Source organism: Aptenodytes forsteri, unplaced genomic scaffold (assembly GCF_000699145.1).
Source record: "Aptenodytes forsteri isolate BGI_AS27 unplaced genomic scaffold, ASM69914v1 Scaffold465, whole genome shotgun sequence".
NCBI lineage: Eukaryota > Metazoa > Chordata > Aves > Sphenisciformes > Spheniscidae > Aptenodytes > Aptenodytes forsteri.
In genome coordinates, this window is record NW_008795039.1 from 251,552 (window position 1) to 278,436 (window position 26,885).

Below are 26,885 nucleotides of genomic sequence, written 5' to 3' on the forward strand. Positions count from 1 at the left end.
AAAGAGGGGTATTCTCCTCTTCTGTATGCCATTATTTGCTCCAGTGTAGTTACAGCAACTTCAGTAGACATACTCAACATTTATACTTGTTTAATTAAGAAGTAACCCTTTCGTTTGTCCTGATGAAATGAAGACCGGGTAAAAATAGGGAAAAGAAGGCACAGTGCGTGTTTCTGCCAGAACTTGGACAGACTAACAGTGGATAAGGAACGGAGGAAAGAAATCTTTGAGAATTCATTATGTTAAAGCGTTAAGGAAAATGAGAGGATATATTCTGATAATTATTCTATTAGTTACCTACAGAAGGAGACTGAACACTGGGGTACATTTTGCTGTACTACACATAGTTAGAAATATACCAGAGAAGATGAACTCTATGTAGATACACCGTGATTCCATAGCTTAGAAACAGACTGTCAGGAACGGCAAGTATACATGAAAATTGCCTTTACAATAACTGATTAGAACACTCACCAATCTCTCTCCTTTCCTGATTGCCCTACAATTGTTGCATGCATTTGCAGAGAGATACATACTGACTTGATCAGTCTTACCTTCTTTCAGCATGCCAACTTTTAGACACTTCATGAAGCGGCAGGCTTGGCAGGACTTGCGTCTGCGCTTTGTGATTTCACATTCATTCGTTGCTGGGCAGCTGTATTCTATATTACCTGTAATAGAAAGTACAGGAAAAGACAGGTATTCAGAATCACTGACTAACCAACACAGTGGATATAAGAAGTACACATACAATTGCTGTTGTGTTTAATTTTGGAATATATCAAGAGTAAACAGTGCTATAGAAAGGAAACACCTTTCAAGTAAAAATGAAAAGCCGAGTTAAAGGATGAGCTTTTTGACTTTTTTTTTAAATCTAGACAGCTATATGGAAAAAAAAAAAAAATACAAAACCACAATTAACGTGAGTCTGTGTCTGGCTCCATACATGGTCCCTAGCAAAATCCTTCACGTAGGTTACTCCTGCTGGTAGGAGGAGGAAATTTTGTCATTTATTGTCTGTACCAAGCCACATGCTTAGGCTCCTAGCCTGAGCACTCTTCACTTCCTTTTTTTTCACCAATTTCATCAGTCTTTCTTTGTCTAGAATACGAAAAGGAGACTGTCATGCTTTATTGCACAATCAACTGTAACAGGTACTACAGAGCTTCACCCTTCTCCTTCCACAACAGCAGGCACAGTGTGTCAGGCAGGGCTCACCGGCACTGCTACCACTACATCTAGCACGTTCTATAGCTGCCGGGTCAGACCTCTCAGCCAGGACATCTCCCCTTCTCTCTATACTTCAGACAGAGTGCTTGTACTGAGAGGCATCAGAAACAGGATCATTCCTACCAAGTTGTCAGAATAACAAAAACTGGGGGAGATGCTTGCCTCTGCCCCTCCCAACTCTCCCTAAGGCCTAGAACAAGCTAGATCCTTAAATGTGAGCCCTCCTGGGCAAAGCAGTGTCTCCATTTTTTTTGTTACTGCTTAGTACCTATTATTTATCCTCAAAAATAAGAAAAAAAAAGCCTGAAAATTAATGGGTAAAATACATATGAGTAATTTTCTTTACTTTTTTTAAAATCACATCTTTGGGTATCCAAGTCCAAACGGGAGAACATCTGTTCTCTTTTGCCCTAGTACCACTGCACTTTTCATAAAACAGCTTAGCTCAGCTTATTCATCTGCCTAGCCATGCATCCTATTGCCCATGACTACATTCAGAATGACAGACTTTGCAGCAGTCAGAAGTTTCACCAGGAAACTGACTTTTAAATAAAGTATCTTCCCCATCAGCCTGTCACATCTTGCTTTAAAGGTATTTCTTTATTTTCTAACCCTTTCCCCCTGTGATTAAGTGCATTAGTATCTTAATGAAAATGCATTCTGTTTATTGCCCTCTTGGGAAGCAAGAGGTCATCACACCAAATGCATAAATTGTCATCAGAGACAGTCCGAGCATAATTGCAATTTTGCTGCTCCATGTTTGCTGCACTCAGGGTCCGTCAAAGTCCCCTGAAACATGCGCAGGTTCTAATAATTAGCATAGAGTCTGCCTGGGACCAGAGCATTGATGAAATATTTCAGAGTTAATCACACTTTGTAAACACTGATTTATATTGACTACCTTTCTCCAGACTGATGTCTCCTCATTAAATATCACATTAGTGGATTGCAGGATTGCACAAAGACTCAAATGCTCAGCAACTGCTAATTCAACAGGAAGTAATACTTAAACCACTTACATCTATTGAAAATTGGTTAAGTATTTATGATAAAGGAGGTCTGCATGGTGCAACGTATATTCTGCCAATACAACCAGCATACTTCACACAACCTTTTCAGGCGTTTGCGGGCTTTCTTCCTCCTGAACATTGCTGCATGACTGACTTAGCAATGCTGGCGAGTAAAACAGATTTTGGTATGTCTGAATGCTAATGGTTCTTGTTGACAAAACTCAAACTTCAGTTTAGTCCTCTTCCCCTTCCTTAGGCTCCTGAGAAGAAAGCTATTTAAGAAACTGAAGGATACGGTGGGTAGGAAATTCAGCACAACAGTTCCTGCAAAACTTCTTTCCGATACGTATTAGCGAAGTTAGGAAATAACACTTCTGGAAGGATACGTAGAAAGGATGGTAAAAGCAAGTTTAAAAAAAGATTCACATTATCCTCTCACATTCTAACAAGGCATTCTTAGTGAGGCACAACCACTACACAGGGAGACCTTCAAAGCCTTTCACAAATTGTATCTAATTAACTTCATCATATTATAGTAATAAATGTATTACCATCCCTATTTAAAAATAAGAAACAGGGAATCAGAAATGCTTTGCACAAGACCAAAGATACCTTTGCACAAGGTCAGAAACGATCTTGATCAAAAACAAGATTGAGATTACAACACAGAACTTCAAGCAGCAAAGGTCTGTACTGAAGCAAGCAGAGCACTCCCACTACAGCCAGAGCCCTTGTGCAAAGGCACAGGTGACAAAGGTACAGATGTCAACACCAAAAAGTAGTATTCAAAACCAGAAAAATATAAGCAAGATTGCTTATTTCCCTAAGTAGACACTTCTAATCCATACCCAGACATTTCAGTTTTGCACAAAATCCTGTGAAACATGGCAAGGGTCTGTAGCGTGCAGCACATTATGCACCGAAAACATAACTTATTTTTCGTGCAAATTCTTGCCACCTAAAGAAGTCTAAAATGAGCTTTTATTCTAGTCACTTAGATTCCAGTACTGTAGCTCAGAGGGGGAATCTTCTCCTATCAATTTAGGCTGCTTTACTTTAATGAATTATATTTTACAGCAGATGCTTAATCTTAATTTTTGATGTTAGAAAATAAACTTGGAAGATGGAGGAAAGAGTTCCTCCAATGAACTCAGTAGAGTTACAGTAACTGGATTTATTGCTGCAGCAAAGATCCACATCTTACCAATAGCCATAGCTGGTTCCCCTAAAGCATTACAGCATTTTAGAATATGGCTAGACCGCAGTAAAAGTGCAAGGAAACTAACATTTTGTCACCACTCCACATATGAACGCAGTATTTTATCAAATATCCCCATGGATAGACTTCATTTCTGTCAGCGAGCTTTCCTTAAAAAAAAAAAAAACACCTCACGGAATTTTGCAATGGATAGGTACCTGGATATATATCATACTCAAAATGCGTTTTACCTAGCACTCAAAGTATCAGTGGATATATTTTTGGTAAAAACCTAGGTTTACTGCACATTGCAGGCCATTAGAGCTCTCATGATTTCTTATTTACTTCTATACAATAAAAATAAATAAACAGAAATTATTATAAGAAGCGTTTGGGAATCTGTACAATTTCATAGGTACACTACATCCATTCAGGATGCTCAGATCTGCATTTTATTTCAATGAGAAAGATTCAGAAGGAAGCTCTACCATTTACTTGTCTACCTCATGATGCCAGAGGCTGAAACTGGGCAGCTAGTAAGAGTATAGGTTGAGTTTGCCCAGTCCTGTCAACAGTCGGAGAGGTAGCTGTGTTATACAGTGAACAAAATCAACATGGCAGCTCTAAGTCTTTAAACTGGGCTGACAAGAACGATCGAGCAATTTATAATATCTCCTGGCTAGTTTTCAGAAAGAACTGGGCTCTGATTACTTATTTCAGAGTCTTTTGTACAATTAGTTTGCAGGCAATATAATTTTCTCACTTACTCCTTAATAGAATCGTGCAGCTAGCTGGCTGATAGAATAACAGCGTATATGTAAAACTCCTGCCTGAAGTGCCAGGGGATAATTTGTATATTCCTTTCAGTAGCGTAATGGACTTTTACAGTTTGGCAGTTAAAGGGCTGAGTAATGTAAATTAGTGTGACGTTTGAAAATAAAAATATATGTCAAATCTTCACTCCCCAAACACATTGCCCTGTGCTATAATAATACAACGGGATTTATCCAGCCTGAGTCCCTTTTCTCTTCTCATGCACTGAGGAATGTTTATTTAAAAATAGTTCCTTTTTTTTAATAATTTGTTAATTTTATTATCTCAGCCAAAAGATGAGAAAATACTTCTAACACACTGTGCCTATCAAGAGCAATGGACTCACTAAAAATATGATGCCATTTGATCTTGAGATAGCAGGTCAACTGCTAAAATTTACACTGCGTAACTGGCTCTCTGGTTTTAGATGCTTCAGACTGTCAGATCTTTACACACAGCTCGAGGATAAGCGGGCCAAGATACCTTGGTTTTTTTTCATCTCACAGATGAGGTTTGGAGGTTACCTGAATGAGATGTGGAGTCATAGTACAATTTTAATGGTACGGGGACTTACTCGATGGCTGTACAAGCCAGGCAATCAACTGGACTTAGCCAAGATTCTCAAGACCATTTTGGCCATTTCTTGCACAGAAGTGACAGCGACACTCAAGGTAACAGAAGAGGAGGAGTGAGAAGCATGACAAAGAAGAGGCCACTGAAAGTACTGGGCCATATGCCTTGGCATCTTATCCCAAATGAAGTTATTGTCATCAACAGTTACAACTTTAGAACCTCACAGATATCAAGTGCAAAGCTGGCTCTAGAAACTGGCTCCAGTCTGTGGGACAGGCTGAAACAGGGGTGTCTCTTCCAGAAATACTGATAAGAATAGAAGCTGCAGACAGCAATTCTTAGCAGAAGCTTTATTTCCCTTTTCACACTGCGACATTTGATATTATAACACTAAAGATGTAAAAGCATTGCTATGAGCTATTGGAATATGCTCAGAAAATCTTTGGACAAGTAAAAGACATGAGGAACGCTGAGATACAGGGCGAAAATGTGTTTGTAAAGAGTAGCCATGAGTCACTTACAAAAGCAGGAGGAATGCTGAAGATACCAGTATTGAAACTTTTACTGTGTGGGAATGTAGGTCCAGAAGAAAAAAAAAAAGCAAAAAAAAAAGCAAACCAACAGAGGGGAATTAATTATTCCTTCAACGTAATAATTTTATGCTATAATCAGCTCATGAAACTGTATTTCAGTATCTCTCTATTTATATTCAATAATGCCCTATTTTTCTCCCAAACTTTCTCTTTGAGCTTCTGTAACCTACTACTTTTTTTTTCAAAAACTTGCATTTAAAAAGCAAGTGTTCTCATTACTCTTAATAGAGGCTACTGCATCACTGGATTTAAGTCTTTCTGCAGTAAGGTTTACCCCAGGTACCACCTCCATGCTCTGTTTTCCTGTGTGACAGACCCAAAGGAATACACCTGCTTGTCTGTGGACTGGCATGCATGAAAACTGGAAAATGAGAGGTAGCCAGGATTACAGCCATAGGTCTTCTGGGAATTAGTAAGAGAGACAGGAGAACCTAACAGAGTCAGAATCAACACAGAGAGTGAATTATGGTATGTTAGGTCGCACCTTGATATGTAATCCAACCAGAACAGAATAGTTCCTGAGAAACTGAGGAGAAGTAGGTGCTGTTGGAAATAAGGAGTAACAGGCTAACTTAGGAAAAGAAGGACAGAGAAAAAGTCCCAGATGGACTTAAAAGTGTGTTTGATGTTTATAGGTCTTAGCAAAGCTGAACTGAGGAAAGTAAAAATAATTTCTCTCAGTTTAAAGTTTCAGTTCTTGCAGACTCTGTTCCCTACTTTGCAGTCAGAACTCAACTGAATTTAAGTATGAGTAAATATTCTCACGAGTAAAAGTACTCTTATTGATAAGGTTTCAGAAATGGGGTCAGGTTGGAATGAGGTTGGACTTGAACCTAACTGCATCCGGTTTTGGCTGACAAATCCTTAGATGGATTCACCTGATAGTGCAGATAGCTCTATGAATTACAGACCCATGAATTCTGCTACATGTCATCTGGAGCTGATTAAGCCTAAAGTTGACTGTATTCGCAATTTTTCACCCAGATGACTTCAGAAACAATATTGCACACACAAAGTTACAGAATGTTCAAAAATTTGGTTCCTAAATGTCTCAAAAATTTTTTTAAGATGATAGGACCATGTATGAAGGATTATGCTTATGTCTCTGTTGCTTGTGTTGCCTTTTCTGTTACAATAAGAAACTCAGTAGAAGCAGCTAGTTTTTAAATAACTCTACAGTGTAAGATGGCATTTGACAGAGGGACACAGCCAGCTTAAAAGTACATTTTAAATGAAATCACTATGTTGAGTTGCTTAAAAGAAGCCAACGTACTATGTTACTGAACTATAATATACTTAGAACTTCTAAAATGTATTTTTTATTTCTTTTTCTTTTATTCCTAGAAAGCAATATGAATGGAGATTTAAAACGAAAATGTAAAGGTGATGCTGGTTGGTCTGGCTGCATGACATTTTTGCTTCAGCCTCTAACTTTGGGTAGACAGGTTTCCAGCATCAAAAAACCCACCATAATTTTCAATATGAGGCTTATATTAGGGGGTGTGGGATGACACCTGTAAGGGCCCAAATACCTTTGATTTCCACTGGAGTCAACTTTATTTTCAACAGAAATGAAGGGCATTTAGGTCATCTTAAGAGAGAATCAATGCTTTGAAGACACAAATAGAACTGATCCCCTGCTGCCTGGGAGTCACTGAAGAGTCGTCCAAGTCAAAGACTGAACCATCTACATTTTGTCCCTACTGGTATTTTATCTAGGTAGATTTTGATACATCCTATCAAGGTAGCATGGAAAATTGCCATTGTTTGTTTATGAGCACATAGAACATCTCAGTCTGTAAAGCTGCAAACCAAATGACTATCACAGCAGTAAAAAAAAGTCATAGAAACATTAATACATCACTTGCTAGCTGAGACTTCACATGTCTCTAGTTCCAAACTAGACAGAGCTTCATACGTGGGCTGGAAGCTTTCAGAGATGTTTATGACAAATAGAGATCCAGACCTAATTATAATGGCATTGATACATACCACTGTACCGGTACTATTTGTAAACCACATGTCTTTCTGAGTATTTCCGATGGGCTCGAAATAGCCATGCACAAATCAGGATGCTCATTCTTATTCCCTAATAATCTAAATGCAGCATATAATTTACAAGGCTGTAAGGAAAGCAGAGATAGTAAAAAGGATAGAACCATCCGTATACTTTTAAACTTCTCTCTGGTTCCCAGATTTCAGCATGTTTGTATTTTATTGTCTCATCTTGTTTGGCTGCCATAGTTACACAACGACATTATGACAGGATTAAAAGACGTGTTGGAAGGAATTAAAAATACTTGTTCACTAGTTTGGTTGGTCCATAGGCACAGAGAAATCAGGGGAAAAGGGAAGATATCTATCATTGCTTGCTTAAAATATTCTTTGAAAGAAATGTTGATGCACAGACTTTCACTTATATAAGGAAGGTGAATGATTTAATCAGGTAATGATGGATTCAGTGACATTTAGTGTTAGGTTCACTGGAGGGCTGCCATCTTTGCACCAGAGCCAAGGTCCACAGACTATTGCACCAAGATGCAAGCCTCCACCCTATCTTTCTATAAAAAAACTATAATCTTAGCTACCAGTAAAGATGCTGAAAAGCCATAAAATCTTACTTAATTTGCTTTCATTTCCCCCACAAAAATGATGTGCAGTATTATAGGAGTCAGCTTTGAGAGATGCAAATTAACCTTTGGAAGCCACTTTGGTCATGTGCAACTTCAAATCAAACTTTATGTTGCTCATTTTAAATGTCACCTTATCTGAATTTACATAGCTAGTTCTAAGTTTCCTGATTAAAACTTCCTGATTAAAATATATATATATATTTACTGTAAAGTGCTTGTACATTTACAGATCAAATTGGCTCAGTAATGGGTAAACACTCCAAAGAGGGTTGAAAAACCTGAACACTAAAGGGATTAAAAACAACTTGCAGTAACCAAAAAGGGAACAAAGTACAAAGCAGTTTAATCTAGCTCCTAGTTTGGGCGGGCTTTGAAGACCATAGGAACTACATAACTGCAGAGTTGAAGGCTCTTAGGTCATCAGCATAAAATGAGATGGCAGACTTGGTCTAGTTCACATAATGACCAAAAAAACAACGGTATTCCCAGGATGGAAAATTTCTTGTTTGTGTGAGGAGACATGGACAGGCAACAACTCTCAGGGATAAAGCTCTTAAATGAGACAGTGACGGTATGATTGCAGGGCTTCTTATAACCTATTGCTTTACTCATCCTGCGTATAAACAGAAGATTGCTGTCTCCATATTGGTCATCCAACAGTTTTTCCTTTAAAAATAAACATATAAACAAAAAAACCCAAAGCCCAAGAACTACAAGGACTATTGAATGCAAAATATTTTAGCTTTTGTGGGGAAAATTCGAACACTGTCCAAGGAAATCATAAGTAAGCTCTGACACTTTTGCAACAAGCATTACCAGGAAGGCAACATATCAATACCTAGGCTTTTCACACTGCCTTTTCATGCTAGATTAAAGAGTCCAAAGATGAGAGTCCTGAAGATTTGGAAGGAGGGAGGAAGAAAGTTGTCTAGATGCAAGCCATTATTTTAGAGAGATGAAGGCTAAAATGAAACAAAATAGTAAACTGTCTTTGAATCTGTAAGTCCTATCATCCTTCTACTGAAAGCAAGAATACCATTTCAATCCACTTGCAGAAATGTATGTTACAGGCACTGAGTAATTACATATTATTAATGCAAAATGTGTACTTACTAGCCTTTATGATAACTGAGCAAATAAAAATGATGAGCAATGTATTTACACTAAATATTCACTACAAAATATCTAGTAAGTACAAGACCTCTGTGCTGAACACAAGACTTTGTACCCAGCTGATCTTAAAATTCTTTTTTTCTCTCTTCCTTTTAATGAAAGCTTGGAGTTTTCAAGATAATACAGTGCACAGCAAAAACTGTGTAGAGACCCTAAAAATCAATGGACCTGTAACTATTTTTAGACATTGCTATTTTCTACTATCCCTGATGTTAAGCCAGTTTTGGGGAGATTTGGCTGTGTGTGTGTTTCTGTGAGACATCTGCAATCAGCCACCACGTAAATTATCCCAGAAGCAAACTGAGAGCTGCAGCTGAGTGAGTACTAGGCTGAGCAGAGAGAACATCCAGGTCTCCCATCCCTTATATGTCACAAAAGGGGGCAGAACGTCATTAGATTGTACTATGACCTAAAAAGAGACCAATCTTAAATATTGAGCTCATTTTTTGGTAGGCTTTGTTTCAGTTTTCTGGCCAGGTAATTTCTTGTTTCTAATTTTTTCTAATATTATTGATTTTAATCATAATCTCTGCATTCTTTACCACAGCCCCAAACTTATTTCTGTGCCATGTTAAAAATATATATTCAAAAAAGACAAAATTACTCCTTATAATTCAAGACAGAGTTAATTTAGTTTCTTTATTTTTAAGAAAATTAGCAGGGATTGCAAAAGGCAGGAAGAAGAAGAGGATAAATCCGTCAGCCAGGAACGGACATTTTTTAGACTAAATTGCCAACATCTGAAACGGAATGACACTTTCCATTACCCTTACAAACAGGTGTATACTCTACATTACAGCGAAATTCGCCTCGTGTAAGGGGCTACTAGGTATCCTGTGATGCACTTCATTTCTGTCTTATGTAAGATGCTGGTGGTGTACAGATACCGTGCTGGCTCTCTGAACAGCTGCCTGCCGCTTTCACCTACTGAGATTTCAAAAGACTCCTTTGAAATGGAAAGAATGGAAAGACTCCCATTGACTTAGTGGAAAGGACACCAGGCCTGACGTGAACACAAGATGTGTTTCATAATCTAACTTTATCAGCTCAGCCTTGCTCTAACTGAAGTCAGGGCAGTTTTGCCCATGACTTCAACAGGAGTAGCACTTAGGTTCTACGAGTCCGAGCTAATTTAGTAACTCATGAATGATAAACAAGAAAGGTTTGGGAAGTCAACCGTTCTTTTTCACTGAATCTCTAATTAAGTACCCTTCACAATTAAGTTATTAGCCTTTAAAATAAGCAATTCTTTGAGCCAAGACATGTTATCCTTACATACGCTGAGTTACAATATTTGACTCTTCAGGTAGTCTGGTTTACTATTCTGTATTTATAAGATTTCTTGGGTTTTTTCTGTTTTCCTGTTTTCTTATTTGCAGTTATGCAGTAATCAACTTATTTTAAAAACAAGCAGAGAAAGAATGTGATATGAACCAGGAAGTGAAATGGTACTGGGAAGAACAACCTCTAGGAACACCGGGACTAAATTCTATCATTTAGAGCAAAAAAAAAAACCTCAGGGGAATTTTTCTTCATGCAAGCTTAAAGGTAGAATTTGCCCATTCAAAACATGAGGAGTAACTTTTTCTTGTCACCTACCACAGTCCATGGTTTGATTCACCAAAGTAAGTAGTTTCCATTATTTCGGATGGTATCTGAAAAATCTTAGTAGTTGCGTCAGTTTAGTCAGCACCGTTACTGAAGATGTTGCCATGCCATTATGATGGTAACATACTTCCTATTCTTAGTTTCTTCATTATTGTTTTTCCACTCGATGCTTGGTTTTGCCTTACTGCATATTTTTTTTGTCTTCACAGCACTGTCACCTGCTGATGTAGCTAGTGCTCTAACCGTAGTGAGACTTTTTGCACAGCTGCCAGTTCTAACTTGAGCTGTGTGGCCAAGTCCAGGTTGCTAATCTGGAGAATGACGTCCCTGTCTTGTGCTTCCATGCCCAGAAACTCGCTGTCTGTGGTGCGGTGTAAAATTACAGGCTACCTATTACTGCCAGAAGTCAACACTTTCATCAGTTAACATTTCTGTGGCATTTTTTCATGCTCCAAGTACAACTAAAATAATCATGCATCAATTCAGTTCTGTAGGACAGCTATTACATAGCAATTAAATACCATTTATCAAAACAGAGTTGCTAGTTGAAGTTGATGCTTGAAGTTTAGCACCCACAAGATACAAATTGCTTCAGCGGAAACATTTTTTGAACTTTTCTGAAAACCTTCTTGAAGGTCAAGTGAAATCATCTACCTCTTTTTTCACTTTTCCAAAACAAAGACTTGAAATAAGCATACTGTTTCTGCATATGCACTCATTTTACACATGAACCCAGGCCACTAGGAATCTTCACAGGTATGTTTGTTTACTGGTTGCAAACATTGTAACACTCAGCTCCATTAGAACAACTGAAGTCTAATGTTCCTTTTTAGTGGCTATATGGCCATCATAAAATGGGTACTTCATGCTGGCAGAAGGCCCAAATCCCCCAGAAGCAAAATGGATGAGAGGAGAGTAAAGCGGCCATTGCCTCAGCAATGGATAAATTAAAATAACATTATTTTTCCTTATTAATTTTACATTAAATATGGAAGTACTTTATTTAGGAAGCCTTGGCCAAATGTTTCAAATTTTGGGTTATGTGAAATTACAAAATGAAACTAACTTTATGCTTCTTATCATAACTCATTTTTAAAAAAAAAAGTATACCACCAGATTGCATTGCCTTTCCTGAAAATTCCAGGTGCTCAACATCTATGAAAACTAAGCAGGTTTTATTGAGGAGCTTAAATTTGGACTTAGCAACCTAATTTTAGACTCTGAAGTTTGAATTTAATTTAATGTGACACTATATTCCTGTACAGGCCAAGCTTGGCCTCATGTTCTTTAAATAAAGCACCTTCAATTTTACTTGAAAGGATGATATCTAAATCAAAATAGAAGGTTATTTTGCCTCCATTGGTTCTGAAGCTAGAACAAGTGGTCATGCAAATTATCCCATTCATACTAATTTATGCCAAAATACATGGCATATTTGTAACAGGTATCAAGAGCAGATTAGTACAAAGTACTGGGCAGAGACCAAAAGCTGCCAACATACTCTCCTTAGAATGTGATCTTACAGGTATTTGTTGAACCTGTTTAAGGCCACTGTATATCGTACGGATGAAAAACCAGTTATTAATAAACCGATATGCACAAAGCACTACACCATTGCATTTTGTTCCAATTTTAAATGCACTGGAGCTTTAACAAAAATAAGCTGGATTTCTGTAACAATTTAAGTATGGTAGTGGTGTAACTAGGAGCAAAACCCAAGCACGATCCCTGTGTGCCAGTCACAAGGTGTGTTCAAGAGGCATCCATGACAACCTTTCAGAAAATAATCAGCTTTCTTTGCAACAATCATTTATGGGAATCCATGAGAAACTCATACAGAAAACAAATCTGAACGTGCGGATGGCCCCCGTGTTTTTCTGCTTTTCGTAATCAAAATAAACATGGCAGGGAGCTTAACATGACCGACAGAACTCCCAAAGAAGCCCAAAGGGGCTTTTTCATGAGTAACATCTGCAGGACCAAACGCTATGAAGAATGAAAAGGTACAGTCTGAAGTCCTAACAGGATCTAGTCAAGGATTGCACTATTTCACTTTGAGCAAAAGAAAGAAGTTTAAAGAATAACCAACCTTGAATTGTCCTCTTGAAGAAAGCCTTGCAGGCCTCGCAGGAAGCCACTCCGTAGTGGTACCCTGATGCAATGTCACCACACACCAAACACAGTCTTTTGGGCATCGAGTTCAGCATATATTCACACTTGGTCTGTGAATCTTCAGCGATGGTACTGGAGCAGTCGTCATACCGTTTCCTGACTGGCCCGTTGCCCCCAAGCCCTGTGGCTGAAGGGTAGAGGGGAGGTGAGTCCAGCCCGTTCTGATGTCCATTCATGGTGGAACTGTAGCTCCCGCTGGCGTCTGAGGAGCCACCAGGGCTGTGGTGGTTGATGCTGTCCGTCAGAGAGGCAGGGCTCGACGGTTCCGTCTTGATGTATGACGAACAGCTAGAATCAATGTGTCGATCTTTGCTTGACATTCTGCAGAGAAGCCTGTAGTGGGGAGAGAGAGAAAGAAGAATCTGTGTATTAAAGACAGTGCTCTTTAAGGCTGCTCTGGAAGGGTTAGGGACTGCACATCACTCATTCATTAGTCAATACCTCTTGTTCTACATGAAGGTAATCAGCATAAGGGCATGACAGAGCTTTGTCAAAGTTCCAGACAGGCAGTAAACAAAAAGTTTAAAGAGACCAAATCTGTCTGTTGTCCCCTCCACCTGCCCTCTAGGCTACATGTCAACTTCACATCAACTCTAAATTCTGAACTTGTCATCTAGCGAGTCAAAAAATTTTTTAAATCCTATTAGATGACTTGGCTATTGAATGTCTTCCTTTTTCCATCGGTACCTTCTTTCTGTAAATTCCATCGTTATCAGGAACAAATATTTCCAAGTCCAATCACATAAAACTTCTGCTCTGTAATTAATGTTTGTCAAGACACTTGACTAAAACACGTATCCATCATCTATTGATCTAATCCCAGAATTGAAGAGCAAGTCTCCCACAGTCTTTTTTTTTTTTCTTTATTAATATTGCTTTATTATAGATACAGCTATTTAGGAACAGAGTAGCACATCAACTGGGAACTCTAACAAATAATTAAGGCTAGACTCCATTTTCACAAAATCTAAGTGAAATGATTCATCAGCTCTGGCTGCAATTACTTTCTAGCCATTATCCTCTATAGGATCTGACATTTTACGTGTTGGATTAAAAAAAAATATATATATATTAGAGGAAATTTTAGATAGAAGTTGTGTCTTTCAGAAGGTGAGATTCTGTCTTACTTCTCAGTTCTCACGTTTTCAGAATTAAGCATCTGAAATAAAACCATGTAACATTTCATCCAACAAATTAGTGCTTTCTACGGGGGGGGGAGGGGGGAATCTTCTTCGTCTATTCCATCCTCAAGATTTTATTATTTTTAAACATATTTTAGGGAGAACAAGGGACAAAAATAATAATTAGAAAGCTCCAAATCAGATACTATCTTCATTTTCTACAGCTGTGATTATGAGACCACAGTAGCAAATGGCCTACCCTGCATTCTCCTGACAGTATTCTCAGAAGCTGCCAAAGTACAGATGCCAGTTATGAGCATTTCTCTAGAAACATTTTCAGCAGAAAAGCAACTACCCCATAAGGCCACCCACCTGGAGCTATAGATTCATGTTTTCAAAGCAAATGCATGAGTCCAGACGATTTGACTACTTAACTTTCTAAAGTAATATTTGAGATCTTGTCTTCACTTTTTCACCTTTTCGTGTTTTTAAAAAAAAAAAAAAAAAAAATCCATTTCTACTTCAAGATCTGGAATCAAATTCACCACTGGAAAACAGACATTAAACCAGAGAGTTGGCTTCCTTTCCAATGAAGGTAACCGAGATCAAAGCCTGACCCTTCATTAAAAATATCTGCTTAGGATGAGATTTACCCTAAAATCAGTGCCTATGGATTGGGACCTCTCAATTGTTGTGATTTTTACTGTAAAATTCTATTGAAAACAAACGACACATGAATTTGGAAAACAGCCAGATTGATGTGCAGAAATGTTACCCTCCGAACTTAAAATCAGTACTTATTTGGGGAGGGGGAAGGAGCAAGCTATCTGGTGTCAGCAAATAAACCAAGGAAATGGGAAGGTTAAAGCCGTGAAAATATCTTATTACATTGGACCACCTGCTTGTGTTGTCCTTTCCTCAAGAACTGGAGGGGGGGAAATCCCCTTGCCAGCCTGCAGTAGCGTGTGCCTTTTCTTCTGCATCTGCTGCCTTGTAGCCGTCACTGTTAATGAGTGCTGTAATTAATAGATAGCTCTCTCTTGTCTCTCTACTTGCACTCTGGGCTAAGCACTTTTCTCAAGTCAACGTTTGAAAGAAAGCGGGTCGGCACTGACTTACAGCAGCTCTGTGAATTCCTTTTAATTTAGAGCACTTACACCACCACTCCACTTATTACCTTATAATTACTGGACCGCTCTCACATACATTATGATCTTAGACTAGAGTTAGAAGTTATTAGGGTACTAAAACATGGTGTCTCTCTGTCTCTCTCTCCCTTTCTTTGACACTGAATTTTATACAGCTACGATTAAAAATATCAATTAACTTTCATATTCTACCAACTTATTTTTTACATTATTTTTCTATACACTAACACTAAGGTCCTTTTATTAACTAAATAGGTACTTGGTCTTCTCTTCATCTCCCTGCTGCTGAGACCCCACATATAGTCTCAAAATACAGCAATAGGAGTCACTGCCTACAGTCTGTCATAACCAGCTTGATGGCACGTTCTTGTCTAAGACTCCCGCTGCTGATTTTTTTTTTTCTAATCTGTGCAATAATGAGCTCGAATGTCACCCTTCCCTTCCCAGAAAAAACATTTGCAATTAATTAGTTGTCCAAATGCATGTTGTCTTAGCCAGTGCGAAAGTGGCTATCTCCCACTCCAAGCGGTCAGAACCAAAATATAATCTCAGGTCTACAAGCATTAAAATCTGATCACCAGTGTTGCTTAGGCTAAAGCCAGTCTGCTGATGCTTCTGAAGTAGCAGTTTCTGGTACTAACCAAGATAGAGCTGCTTTTGGCTACAGCTGAAACAGCACAGACTGGACTGGTGCACGTTGGCAACGCACAGATGCAGTTAAAACATTAACCATTCCAAGGAAAAGCGAAAACAACAGCGCCTGACTCTGAGAACAAAAACTTTCTCGATCCCCCAAAGAAGGTGAACCACAGACAAGGCTGGGTACACTAGCTGTGGGTGGGCAACAGACACCTACTGCTTTCACTCCTTCATTACTGTACCACATCTGAACGAAAGTAATTCAAGAGCCATCTTATACCGATGGCAGGTGGGACCACCATCAAATTATCATGCTGAACATTTGGAATAATGCCTAAGCTAGATCTCTGTAAAATCCCTCCCTCAGTTCCCTCCTAATTACTACTTAGCTCGTTACACTGAAGAATTCCTAGACACCATTGCATTATAGTCTAAAACTACAGTTGGAGCTTAATTCTCTCTTCCTCTCTGTGTCTGAAATTCTACAGCTCTATTATTCAAGCCTGAAATATTCACAACTATCTATAAATTCAATTGTCAGCTGGTGGGTTTTATTCTAGACCTCACTTCAATCTAAAATTAGAGGCACTAAAATTCACATTAACTCTAAGAGGAATGTAGTGAAAAAGACTTTATTTCAAAAGAACACCTTTTTGTCAGAAAGAGCTATTTTCAAGATGATGGCTTTATCTGCATTCAAAGAGAATAAGCCCAATTCCACATTGTGCTGTTAATGCAAAATTTTTAGGTCACATTGGATTAATAAAAATCTAAATTTAGTTAAGGTTTATGAATAGAAATAACATGTGTCATATAAAAACGTACAGTATTTATTTTAAAGCCTTGGTGGGGTTGTTTTTTTTCTTTACTAGATTTTAAGTCAAATAGATGGCAGCTCCATTTGTGGTGGGCTGTTCTCAGGTAAGTTTTCTAACAACTGGTAGCTCTCGGGTAAACCTTCCTTTCAGTAACTTTAGGGAAAGTAACTAATTGGCTCTAGAAGCATTTCCATGCCCATATGCGAGAGAAACTACATAGGGTGCTGCAAGTAACATGCAATATATAGCATGCCTCTTCACATCTCTACTAAATTTACTTCACAACTTCTTCGTTTAAGTAAGACCTGAAGCCAGTCACCGCTGGCAGAAAGGTACAATGACAGAGCACTTCAATATGCAACTCCTGCTTTAAAATGGTCTTAAACAATAGCGAATAAATTGTAATGCTATGTGCTTATGAAAGGTTGAATATATTAAGAATTTATTAATGCAATCACATTCATATTTCCATCTACCTGCCACATTACTAATGATATTGACAGTGCTGACACTGGCTAAATCAGTATCAATATACAAGTGGAGTGCAAAAATTAACTGCATCTGATTACAGTATATAGCCTTAAAAAAAGAAAGCCTTCCCATTCAAGCCACTGGGAGCTCTTTATAATCCATCCATACATGCAACCGGTTCAGAAAGTTACTTTTCCCTCATCTCCCTTATTACCAATACCTAAAGGAGGTCAAAACAACATGCCAATACTTCATAATCTGTGAAGACATTTCATGCTCATTTTTCAAGTAGGAAAAGCTCTGCTTACAGCATCATTTGCTACTTCAGAGCTGCGCTGGTGGCTTCAGTGACAGTAATAATTAGTCACAATAATTAGAGTGAGCACCTTTATTATAGACCAACACAAAAGTCCACTTTTACCTGCACAGGAAGTTTTTCTTTTCTTGAAGAGAGAATCACCCTATTTCCATAAATGTCAGAATAGGTTGTTAGCAGTTGACATTTTTAATGACAGCTACTACATGGGAGCATCAGCAAGGCAGGTGTTATTATGGACACCTAGGTACTTTTTACGCTAACAGTGCAATCCATCTGATTTTCCTCCGATACATTTCTCTAACTCACATGGATGTCGACCAACAAGGTCTTAACTCGTTATCCTCATACTTTACCTATGACAACCAATGCATGAAAGAAAGTCTTGGTCTAGGTGACACAGTAAGTCTGTAGCAGTCAGGAATGGAAGCCAGCTCCTTGCTTTGACTGTAAAGACCACATTTCCTCTCAAATACTGCGCTTACTTTCAGTATCATTTCACAGGTCTATACCAAACTCAGTAGACAGAAAACAGTGCAGCATGTTCCAGTGATTGCCCGTACTCTGCTTCTCTGAATGCAAGAGGGAAGAAATGTTTGTGTGGAAAGAAATGAAAATGTTGCTTCTTGCACCGACGCCCACGACAACACCTCAAGACTTTCACCAGGTCCTGTTAAAGAGCTGAGTAACAATTTCAGCCAAACTGCTTGCTTTACATTGAGCAATTTTTTCTGCTTCTGCTAATTGCACTCTAGTAGAGTGGCAAAATGTGAATCACTTAGTAGGAAAATGGGCACCAGCTGCTATTGTCAAAGAATGGAGATACCGAAGAAAAGGAAAGTGACTGAATGAAGTGTCATGTCAGAAATCAACGGTGCAACGTGTGATTTGAGAAAACATGACTACTTTACAGAGACAGGGTGTCATTATGGCATCACAGTAATACGATGCTTTGACAACTGCTGGGTCTAACATATCATCATTGCATTAAAGGTGCACTGGCTTAGTTGGGGGAAGGAAAAGAAAGGATTTCTTCTTTTAATAAGAAATATCGTAAGGCCTGCTTGGTTAACCTAGTGGGCGAGATCATTAATTGCAAAGTATTGCTAATCTTGTCCCATCCACGCACAAACAAAACTGGTAAAACACATTAGATCTTTATTAATGAACACACATGTACAACCATGTAGTAAAGAGTACCCTGTGCAAAACGGAATGGCTGTGGTGGGGTTTTTTTGTTTGTTTTTTTAAACAATTGTTGAATGTTTCATTGTTTTTTGTAACTTCTTTCTTTTATGTTTTCTTGAAGCCTTCACCACTTCACCTTGGTAAGGGAAAGCAAAGCAAGCCAATGACTTCTTCCAGAGCAGCTGTCGTAGCCACTAGCAGCCGGAACAGAAGCAGCAATGCTTGAAACCATCATGTTGTTACCAGCAGTGGCCTGAGTTAGCTGATGATTGCTGACAGAGGATCCAGCTTCCGAAACAGTTATTATTGCTCCATATGCAATCTACCAAGCTCTGCTAAAGCACTTCCCACACACAAGGCAGTGGAAGACTACACTACTGTGTGGTCATTTTTAGTTTAACAAAACAAGCCATTATCTGAGGCCTTTCACATTTGCACCTAATCTGAGCAGCTGCACTTAGTTTGTTTTCTATGCTGCTTTTAAAAAGCAAAATTTTCAAGTGGCTGACTTGCAACTACTGCAGACCCTCCAAAATGAGGGGGAATTATTTTAACCTCCCCTCCCTCCCCTCCAGTATATAAATATTCATTATTGCTTCCCTTTCTATTTCACATTGATTCCCTGTGCTTCCTGGTTGATAAACTTTGTTAACAAGAAGGAAATGATCCTGAGATACCCCAATGTGTTGCAAATTATCACTGTTGACAGCTTCTACATTTAAGGATTACATCTGATGCAACAATGCATACTAGTGTCATTTATCTTTAGCTCATTTCCTTGGACCTATTTCAACTGAGGGTGAGCATCTCTTGTTTATAGCTCTAAATACTGTAAGTGAGCAACTGGCAAATCAATAAAACTGTTAAATGCATAATAATACTGTGTAATTACTTACATGATGTTTTGCATAATTAACTGTCTGAGGTGTTCCTTGATATAATGGATACTCAGAGTATGGAATAACCTATAAGCCTATAAAACACACTCTGTTTATACAAACAGAAATTATGTTTAAAACTCTCATTCTAATAATCCAAATCAGGCTTTGGCACTATATGACAGAAAGCCTTCCTTTCCTGCCAAGTCTAAATCAATTCTTATGGCATTACTTCATAACTAACGTGATATTTCACTGATGATGACTATTACCCTGATTACTTGGAAGTAACGTAGTAATAGCAAAAATATACTTAGATTAAACAAACTACTGCTATTTAATCAATATTATTGAGACAAACTAAGTGTTTTAATAAGTCTGTATAGATGCACTAATGCTGGTTTAATTAAATGTATCCTTAGACACGCACAAGCTCTGCAGCATACAGATCCTACGGTTTGACAGACCATAACATTACTCTTCTGAATTTAAAAGCTGAAGCACTTATAGCCAACAGAATTTAAATCTTTTCAGACTGCAAAGTGATTATTCTTTACATCAGGTACTCTTTTGGGAACAAAAAGTAAACAGGGAAGAATACTCAAAGACCTTGCACCTTTGAGCCAAAACACCAGACATCTGAAGAGGTGCCAGCCCTCAGTAACACAGTCCAATGCATCCAATATATGTCACTGCAACACACTTACAAAAACAAACAAACAAAAAAACCTCCAACTGAAAGGCAAAAAATAAAGCTGGTATAAAAATCACAAAACTGACCTTTATTTTTGCACATGTGTATGCAACAAATATCCTATTAGCTGTGTTATGCACTACTACTACCAGGCCATCACCACAGAAAGTTTCCTGCAGAAAAGACTTGCCTACTTCTACAGATTTCATGTATTTCAAGTAGAAAAAGATACTTTTTTGGTATGCTCTGATGATTCAGTTTTCAAATACTTAAAAAAAAAAAAAAAAGAAAATACTGAGGAGCACCTGAAGAGAAGGCAACACAAGAAGTAGATGGCACTTCAAATGAAAATCATTCTGGAATGCCTGGAAGTTATACACAAAAGAAGCATATGATTTTGTATTTTGTGTATGTATTATGGTTCTGATACAGCTTAAACCTCAGTAAATACTTCATATTCCTACTTAGTTTTTAGGTTTCTCTTTTTCTCCTGTTTCTGACATTATTACACAGTTAGAACATGGCTGTTGTTTGAGTTACAATCGTATCATTAGAAAACTTCAGATTTACCTTCTCTCATTTACTGGTTTCTAGCCTAACGTTAACATATTTTTTGTTGCTACAGTACTTAACACGCCTCAAACGAGTCAGCTCTTCAGTACCTGGAGAGCTGCACAAACTCACACCAAGAGACTTCCCATGCCCAAACAGTTTCAACCGAAAGGCTGTGATGTGACTACTAGAATGACAGCCAAATTTCATCATATGAAAATCAGTATATTGATCAGGAAGAGTAAGATTTTTATTACTCTATTTTCAAACTGCAGCCTAACACTTTTAATTCATATCACATGTTGGAAGACAGCAAATCTCTGGTTAAGGAGTTAGGCATTTTCTCTGAGATGGAACATCATTTTACTTGCGGTTATACACCAGTGGTATCAGGTGGAGTCCGCCTGATGTCTCTAGCCCCCAGAGGACATGCTAAAGTGTCAAGGAGTCGTCTAATTATTAATTGTGAGGATTCTTTTTATTAAAAGAAATCAACTGAAATAGCAAAAGAAAATAAAATGCTACATTCAGCTACTTGAAGGGAGAAATATACAAAACTACAAAAATAAGTAAAGATTTAGTCAAGAATGTAACAGGCTTTCTAAAGAGGGATTATTTTGAAATGATTACAGCATCAAAAGCAGTTCCTTGCACCAGTCAGAAAGCCAGTACTACAGATCAGAGAGACATAGCTGTCATTCACCAGTTTCCAAAAGGAAAAAGATGACAAAAAAATGCCTTCAGTCTCAAGAGAGAGTCAAAGTTTACACCATCAGATTTTTCACAATTTCTAGCAGCTATTTCCTTCCATCGCTGAAAGGCAGAGTGTAGGTGTGTGCACACCATGTACCTGTCTCCCCACCCAGCTCCCTCACTGATTTTCTGCAGATTTATAACAGAAGAATTATAATTTGCCAGCCAACCTCTGTTAAATTGGAGAAGTGATTAGAAAGAACATACCAGAAATAGTATCAGAGAGCGAGCGTCTTAAAAGACTCAGGACTAAAACTTATAAAGCAAGTGATCCTTCTCCCACCCCCTCACTCAGCTGGCTCCTGAGTGTGTCCTGTCCTCCCAGCTACACGCCACCGGTTTTAAATCCCCCCTACGCATACACGCGTGCGCGCACAAGCAACCAAAAAGCTACTTGGTGAGTTGGAAAATGACGTTTTCCTGCAATCAGTGTTTAAGTGAATGTTTGTCCCAGTGTGTTACACCATGCTGTCAGCTAGCAGCAGGGAGTCGTTGAGTTGTTACTACATTTGATTTGACTGCCAGTAGGAAGCTTTATTTCCACCAACTGTTCGTTGCCAGCTCTAAGGATCTTCTCTTACTTTGAGAGGTTTTGTTTTTTGGGGTTTTTTTAGATATAGTCCATTATTTTTCTCTTTCACTGTGAGGACTTTTAGTGTACGGCAGAAGCATCTCCATGTCTCCATGCATCACAGCAGTCTCTTCACTTATACTTGCTGCCTTAAACGCAAAAAAGTAATTGTATTAAGGCAACTGTAAGTCCATCCTGACACACATCAGAAAAATTATTTTTATATCTGGACACCTAAGTGAGAGGTGCAAAGATGAATATTTACATAAGAAAACTGAAGCAGGGGAATTTTATTCTGATCTTTTCCGAAAAATGTGGGATTAGAGACTGGAGGAATAGGTATGGAGAGATAACCTGAATGGATTTTTTTTTTTCCAAGGAGAGCATTTGCTATCCAGATCTTTATATGCTTCCCAGACAGAGTTTTTAGTAGGGCTTTCTGTTTGCTTGTTTATTATTCATGTATATCCTGAAAGGTTTCTCCTCTGTCAAACAAGATCCTATAACTTTAACGGTTGTTTACAATGCTTCCTCTTCCTACACAATAATGATGATTTTGATAATTAGGATCTAATTATAATGGATCTGACAACAACTTTCAACAACGAAAAGCGTCTTCAGAAAAATGAAAGCATATGCGTGAATAGTGCAGGGAGGTGGGGTGGGGGAGAGAAATACATTCCTATGAGACAGCCTGAGAACTCAGGCTGAATGGAAAAGTAATTAACACTAAAAGCTAAAACTGTAATTAAAGAAAATTTCATTAAAGGGAGGCAGGTGATTCCACTTTCCTAAATATGACAAGGTGCTGTATAAAAATAAAATAGCAGCCGGTTTCAGTGAGTGGAGCAGGAAAGCCATGTCTTTAACCAGATCAAATTCTCGAAATTGGCTGTCAAGACGGGATTGTTGTGATTTATACCCGTCTATCAAGCGCATGAAAGAGAGAGACAGGAGAGGAAAAGAGGCAAGCTGCTGTCGCTTCCATTCGCAAAGCACCTTTAATTTCCACGGCACCATCTGTTACCAAATCTAATTCACATTCCCTCCTAATCTGGTTTAGTTCTGTAATACTAATTCTTCCACTACTCTTACGAACATCGCTCTCAAGAAAAAGCTTCGGTTCTGGGTTGGTAAAAAATTGAATATTATACAGTTAAGGTTCTGGTGACTTAAGTGAAGCATGCTGCCCATTAAAATGCACTCCTGGTAAAAGGATTTGTTTCCAGTCAGTGCAGAGATACAGAATTGCTCACGTTTGAAAAAACTCATCGGGGGAGGAGGGGAGAGGAAAAGAGGGGAGAAAAAGGGGGTGGGGGGGAAATCACAGCTGATAATAGGAAAGTAGGCTGTGGACATGAAAGCAGAGGTTGTCATAAAATACAATTGTTGTCAACTTTAGTCACTTTCAGTACTGGCTATAAAATCACTTTGTCACGGTCTCGTATCGAAAGCTTGAAACTGTATTTTTGCTAAGGAAACTAAAAGGAGTGAAATATAAGATTCTATGAGGGACAAAAATATTTCTTCCAAATTATGAGATGCAAATGTCTGTAAGAAACCAAAAAAGTAGGGACAAAAATTGAAAGTGGTTTAAAAAAGTCTCCTGAGCGCCAGCATTTCACCAAGTGCCACAGTCTTACTCTTAGCTATGTGATGATGATCAAAACCCCAATCACTTTTGTGGGACTTGGAAACAAAGTAAAGCACCAGGCCTTTCCTGCAGCTAAGCGGTTGCAGACAGGCAGTCCCTCATCTACTGGTCTAGGAGTGACTCAGCTTTCTTCTTGGTTCCCACACAGAGCTCCTTGACTAGGTTCCTCTTGAAATAAAAAAAAAAAAAAAAAAAAAAAGGACCTAGACAAATATTACTAGTAATAATACTATGGTACTATTTATTAATAATGCTTATCTTTTACTTATTGATTTTAACGCAGATCTTAAACTGCATTTCCAGGGAGTACCACTATCTCCCTCTTACAGATGGGCAGAACAAGACACAGAAAGGTGAAAAGTTGACTAATGCTGCTCAGCAGGCCAACGACACAGCATGGAACAGAATCAAGGTTCTGGGGAATCCCAATCCAGTATATTTTGCATTATTTCTTAATTTTTTTTTTGCCATGGCTTTGATGAAAACATGCCTTGGAAGTCTGAACATTTATTTCTAAGGGAACTTGCCTTGAGCTTCCAGAAATGAGACCTTTGTTATTTTTAAATATATAGTTTTTTCTAAATGAGAAACTTATTTTAAGACTAAATTAAATCTTTTCTTATTCCTACATTAAAATGTTTATTTTTCTGTTAAAGTAATCCCAATTTCTTTGTGTGTAGCCTTCCCAAAAATAAAGCCTATGGGAAGAACAGCTTTAGCCAGCACAAAGGGTAATGTGTGAGGAATGTGTAGCTGTGAATAGCCCAAGGTTTTTATGCCCTTTTTTTTTTTTAAGAATTTGAAATAGAAGAGGCAGACAATATGAGGAAAAAAAAAAATACTTTGATAGAACAGTAATATTCTACAAAATGCAAAAAGAAGTGCTAGTTTTCATTATATGAGAGAGTAATGCATAAACAAATTCCTGGCAAAAGAAAAGATTACAAATTTGTAACTACTGTGAAACATTCATGAACAGAGATGTCAGTTCTAAAGATGAACATGAGTTCTGAAGAAGTCTCCTCCTCCAATATCACTGCTTGATTCACAAATTGCTTAAATCATCCAGGTAATTTTATAAACGGTGTTCAGTCTGTTATTTTAATGGGAAGAGTAGGTAAAAAAACAAAATCAAATTTGTTCCAAATACAACACATCTGCCATTCATTGTGGGTCAAAACCTTGGGTACAGGGGAATAGACCCAGCAACACGGAAGCTCTGTGAATTTATACTAGCTAATGGTGCTATTCCCCAACTCGGCCTGTGATTTCAGAGGGTCTAAGGTCCTGATACTCCGATATGCAAGATGCGGGTGGATTACTATAACCTACTGCACCCAAGGAAAACCACACTGACATCAAAGGACTCAGAGGGCATAGCAGTCTTTTTTTTTTTTTTTTTTTAAAATACACTAAAGCATTTGAGTGATATGAGCCCTGGCTGTTAATGCACAACATTTCTATTTCTACACTATAAAGTCCCTTAACGTTTGTATACAAAAACTGTAAGAAAAAAGAACCTCTTCCTTTGAATTCTTACTCTTTCTTTGTTTATTTATCTTGATTCCGGAAGCACTGAAAATTAAAAATAGGCAAAACAAATAGTTGAGTGTGTTACTTGGGTATGGTACTGATGACCAAATTCATCACATGCTGAGATAAATCAGAGAATTTATAGAAGCAAAACCTATGCAGCTGAAGTCTTTTCTAGCCTGTCTTGGACTTTAATGTGTGATTACAGATTTTTACAAAAAAATAAACAAACCTTTGGCTTTTCACAGTTCCTTGTTCTTCACATATTACTATGTGTAATTCAAACCTATTTATGCCAGTGGGTGTACATGTCAGAGATTTGCCTCTGGATATAAGCAGCAAAGGTCAGGAAGTAATGGCTTTCACTTTTAAAATGTTTGCATGACTCCAGCAAGTTTGCAGGATGAGCTTTTCACAAAGTCCTGATATGGTTTCTAGTCTTTTATCTTTTGCCTTCTATTTTGGTGGGAGTCACAGGGAGAAAAGAAGGAAATTCAGCACATTCCAGAAAAATTGTCTAAAGTAACAAATGTGTACCAGCCCAACTATTACATTCAGAACAAGGATGTTGCTACTTGCAATTACAAAGCAATCATATCAATATGCTGCAATTATTACACGCTGAACCTGTGGTCATGTCTTCTGTAAGTCACTGAGAGACTTGTCTAAGAAAAGCTTTACATGAACAGCTCAGCATTAATTACTCCATATTGCACACTGCAAATTTCAGCTGTATTTTAATGACAGACTTGCTTCAATTATTTCAACAGTATAAAGTCTGGATCAAATATTTATTTCTTTTAGATGTAGAAGTTCTGCTTAAGTCGACTGTCCTTGGGTAAGCAATAAAAGAAAGACTGGCCTGAAGAGAGCACTACATTCCACCATTAAACTAAATTAACACACACGTTTGATCCTGAGAAGTTTTGTGCCTTGCTAGTTTCAGCACAAGTTCAGGCTGCTCAGCAAACTGAGTATCAGCCCTGATCAGTTAATGGGAGCGCATTTAATGATAATTTTACCAGGTTGGGCTTTACATTTCGTATCATTATAGGACTAAGGTCTGGAATAAAAACTGTCCTCGTTTCAGCAGGGATAGAGTTAATTTTCTTCCTAGCAGCTGGTACAGTGCTGTGTTTTGGATTTAGTATGAGAATAATGTTGATAACACACCGATGTTTTAGTTGTTGCTAAGCAGTGCTTACACTAGGCAAGGACTTTTCAGCTTCCCATGCCCTGCCGACTGAGAAGGCTGGAGGTGCACAAGAAGCCGGGAGGGGGCACAGCCAGGACAGCTGACCCAAACTGGCCAGAGGGACATTCCATACCATGTGACGTCATGCTCAGTACATAAACTGGGGGGAATTAGCTGGGTAGGGGGTGACCGCTGCTCGGGAACTGGTTGGGCATTGGTCGGTGGGTAGTGAGCAACTGCATTGTGCATTGCTTATTTTGTATATTCTTTTATCATCATCATTATTATTATTATTATTTTCCCTTCCTTTTCTGTCCTATTAAACTGTCTTTACCTCAACCCACGAATTTT

At 38.2% G+C, this 26,885-nt stretch overlaps 1 protein-coding gene across 7 annotated transcripts in view; it reads right to left on the reverse strand.

The window, feature by feature from the left end:
* ESRRG (estrogen related receptor gamma) overlaps positions 1–26,885 on the reverse strand; it is a 385,239-nt gene that overhangs the window by 117,500 nt on the left and 240,854 nt on the right. For 6 of the 7 annotated variants that reach the window (XM_009276836.2, XM_019471414.1, XM_009276841.2 and 3 more), the window contains 2 exons: positions 12,921–13,336; positions 555–671 (listed from right to left, as the gene is read on the reverse strand). In XM_009276836.2, the coding sequence (XP_009275111.2) occupies positions 555–671; positions 12,921–13,336 (533 nt within the window). Of the gene's footprint in view, positions 1–554; positions 672–12,920; positions 13,337–17,872; positions 18,059–26,885 lie in introns of those variants that run through there. The other variant, XM_009276840.2, reaches the window with a different exon arrangement.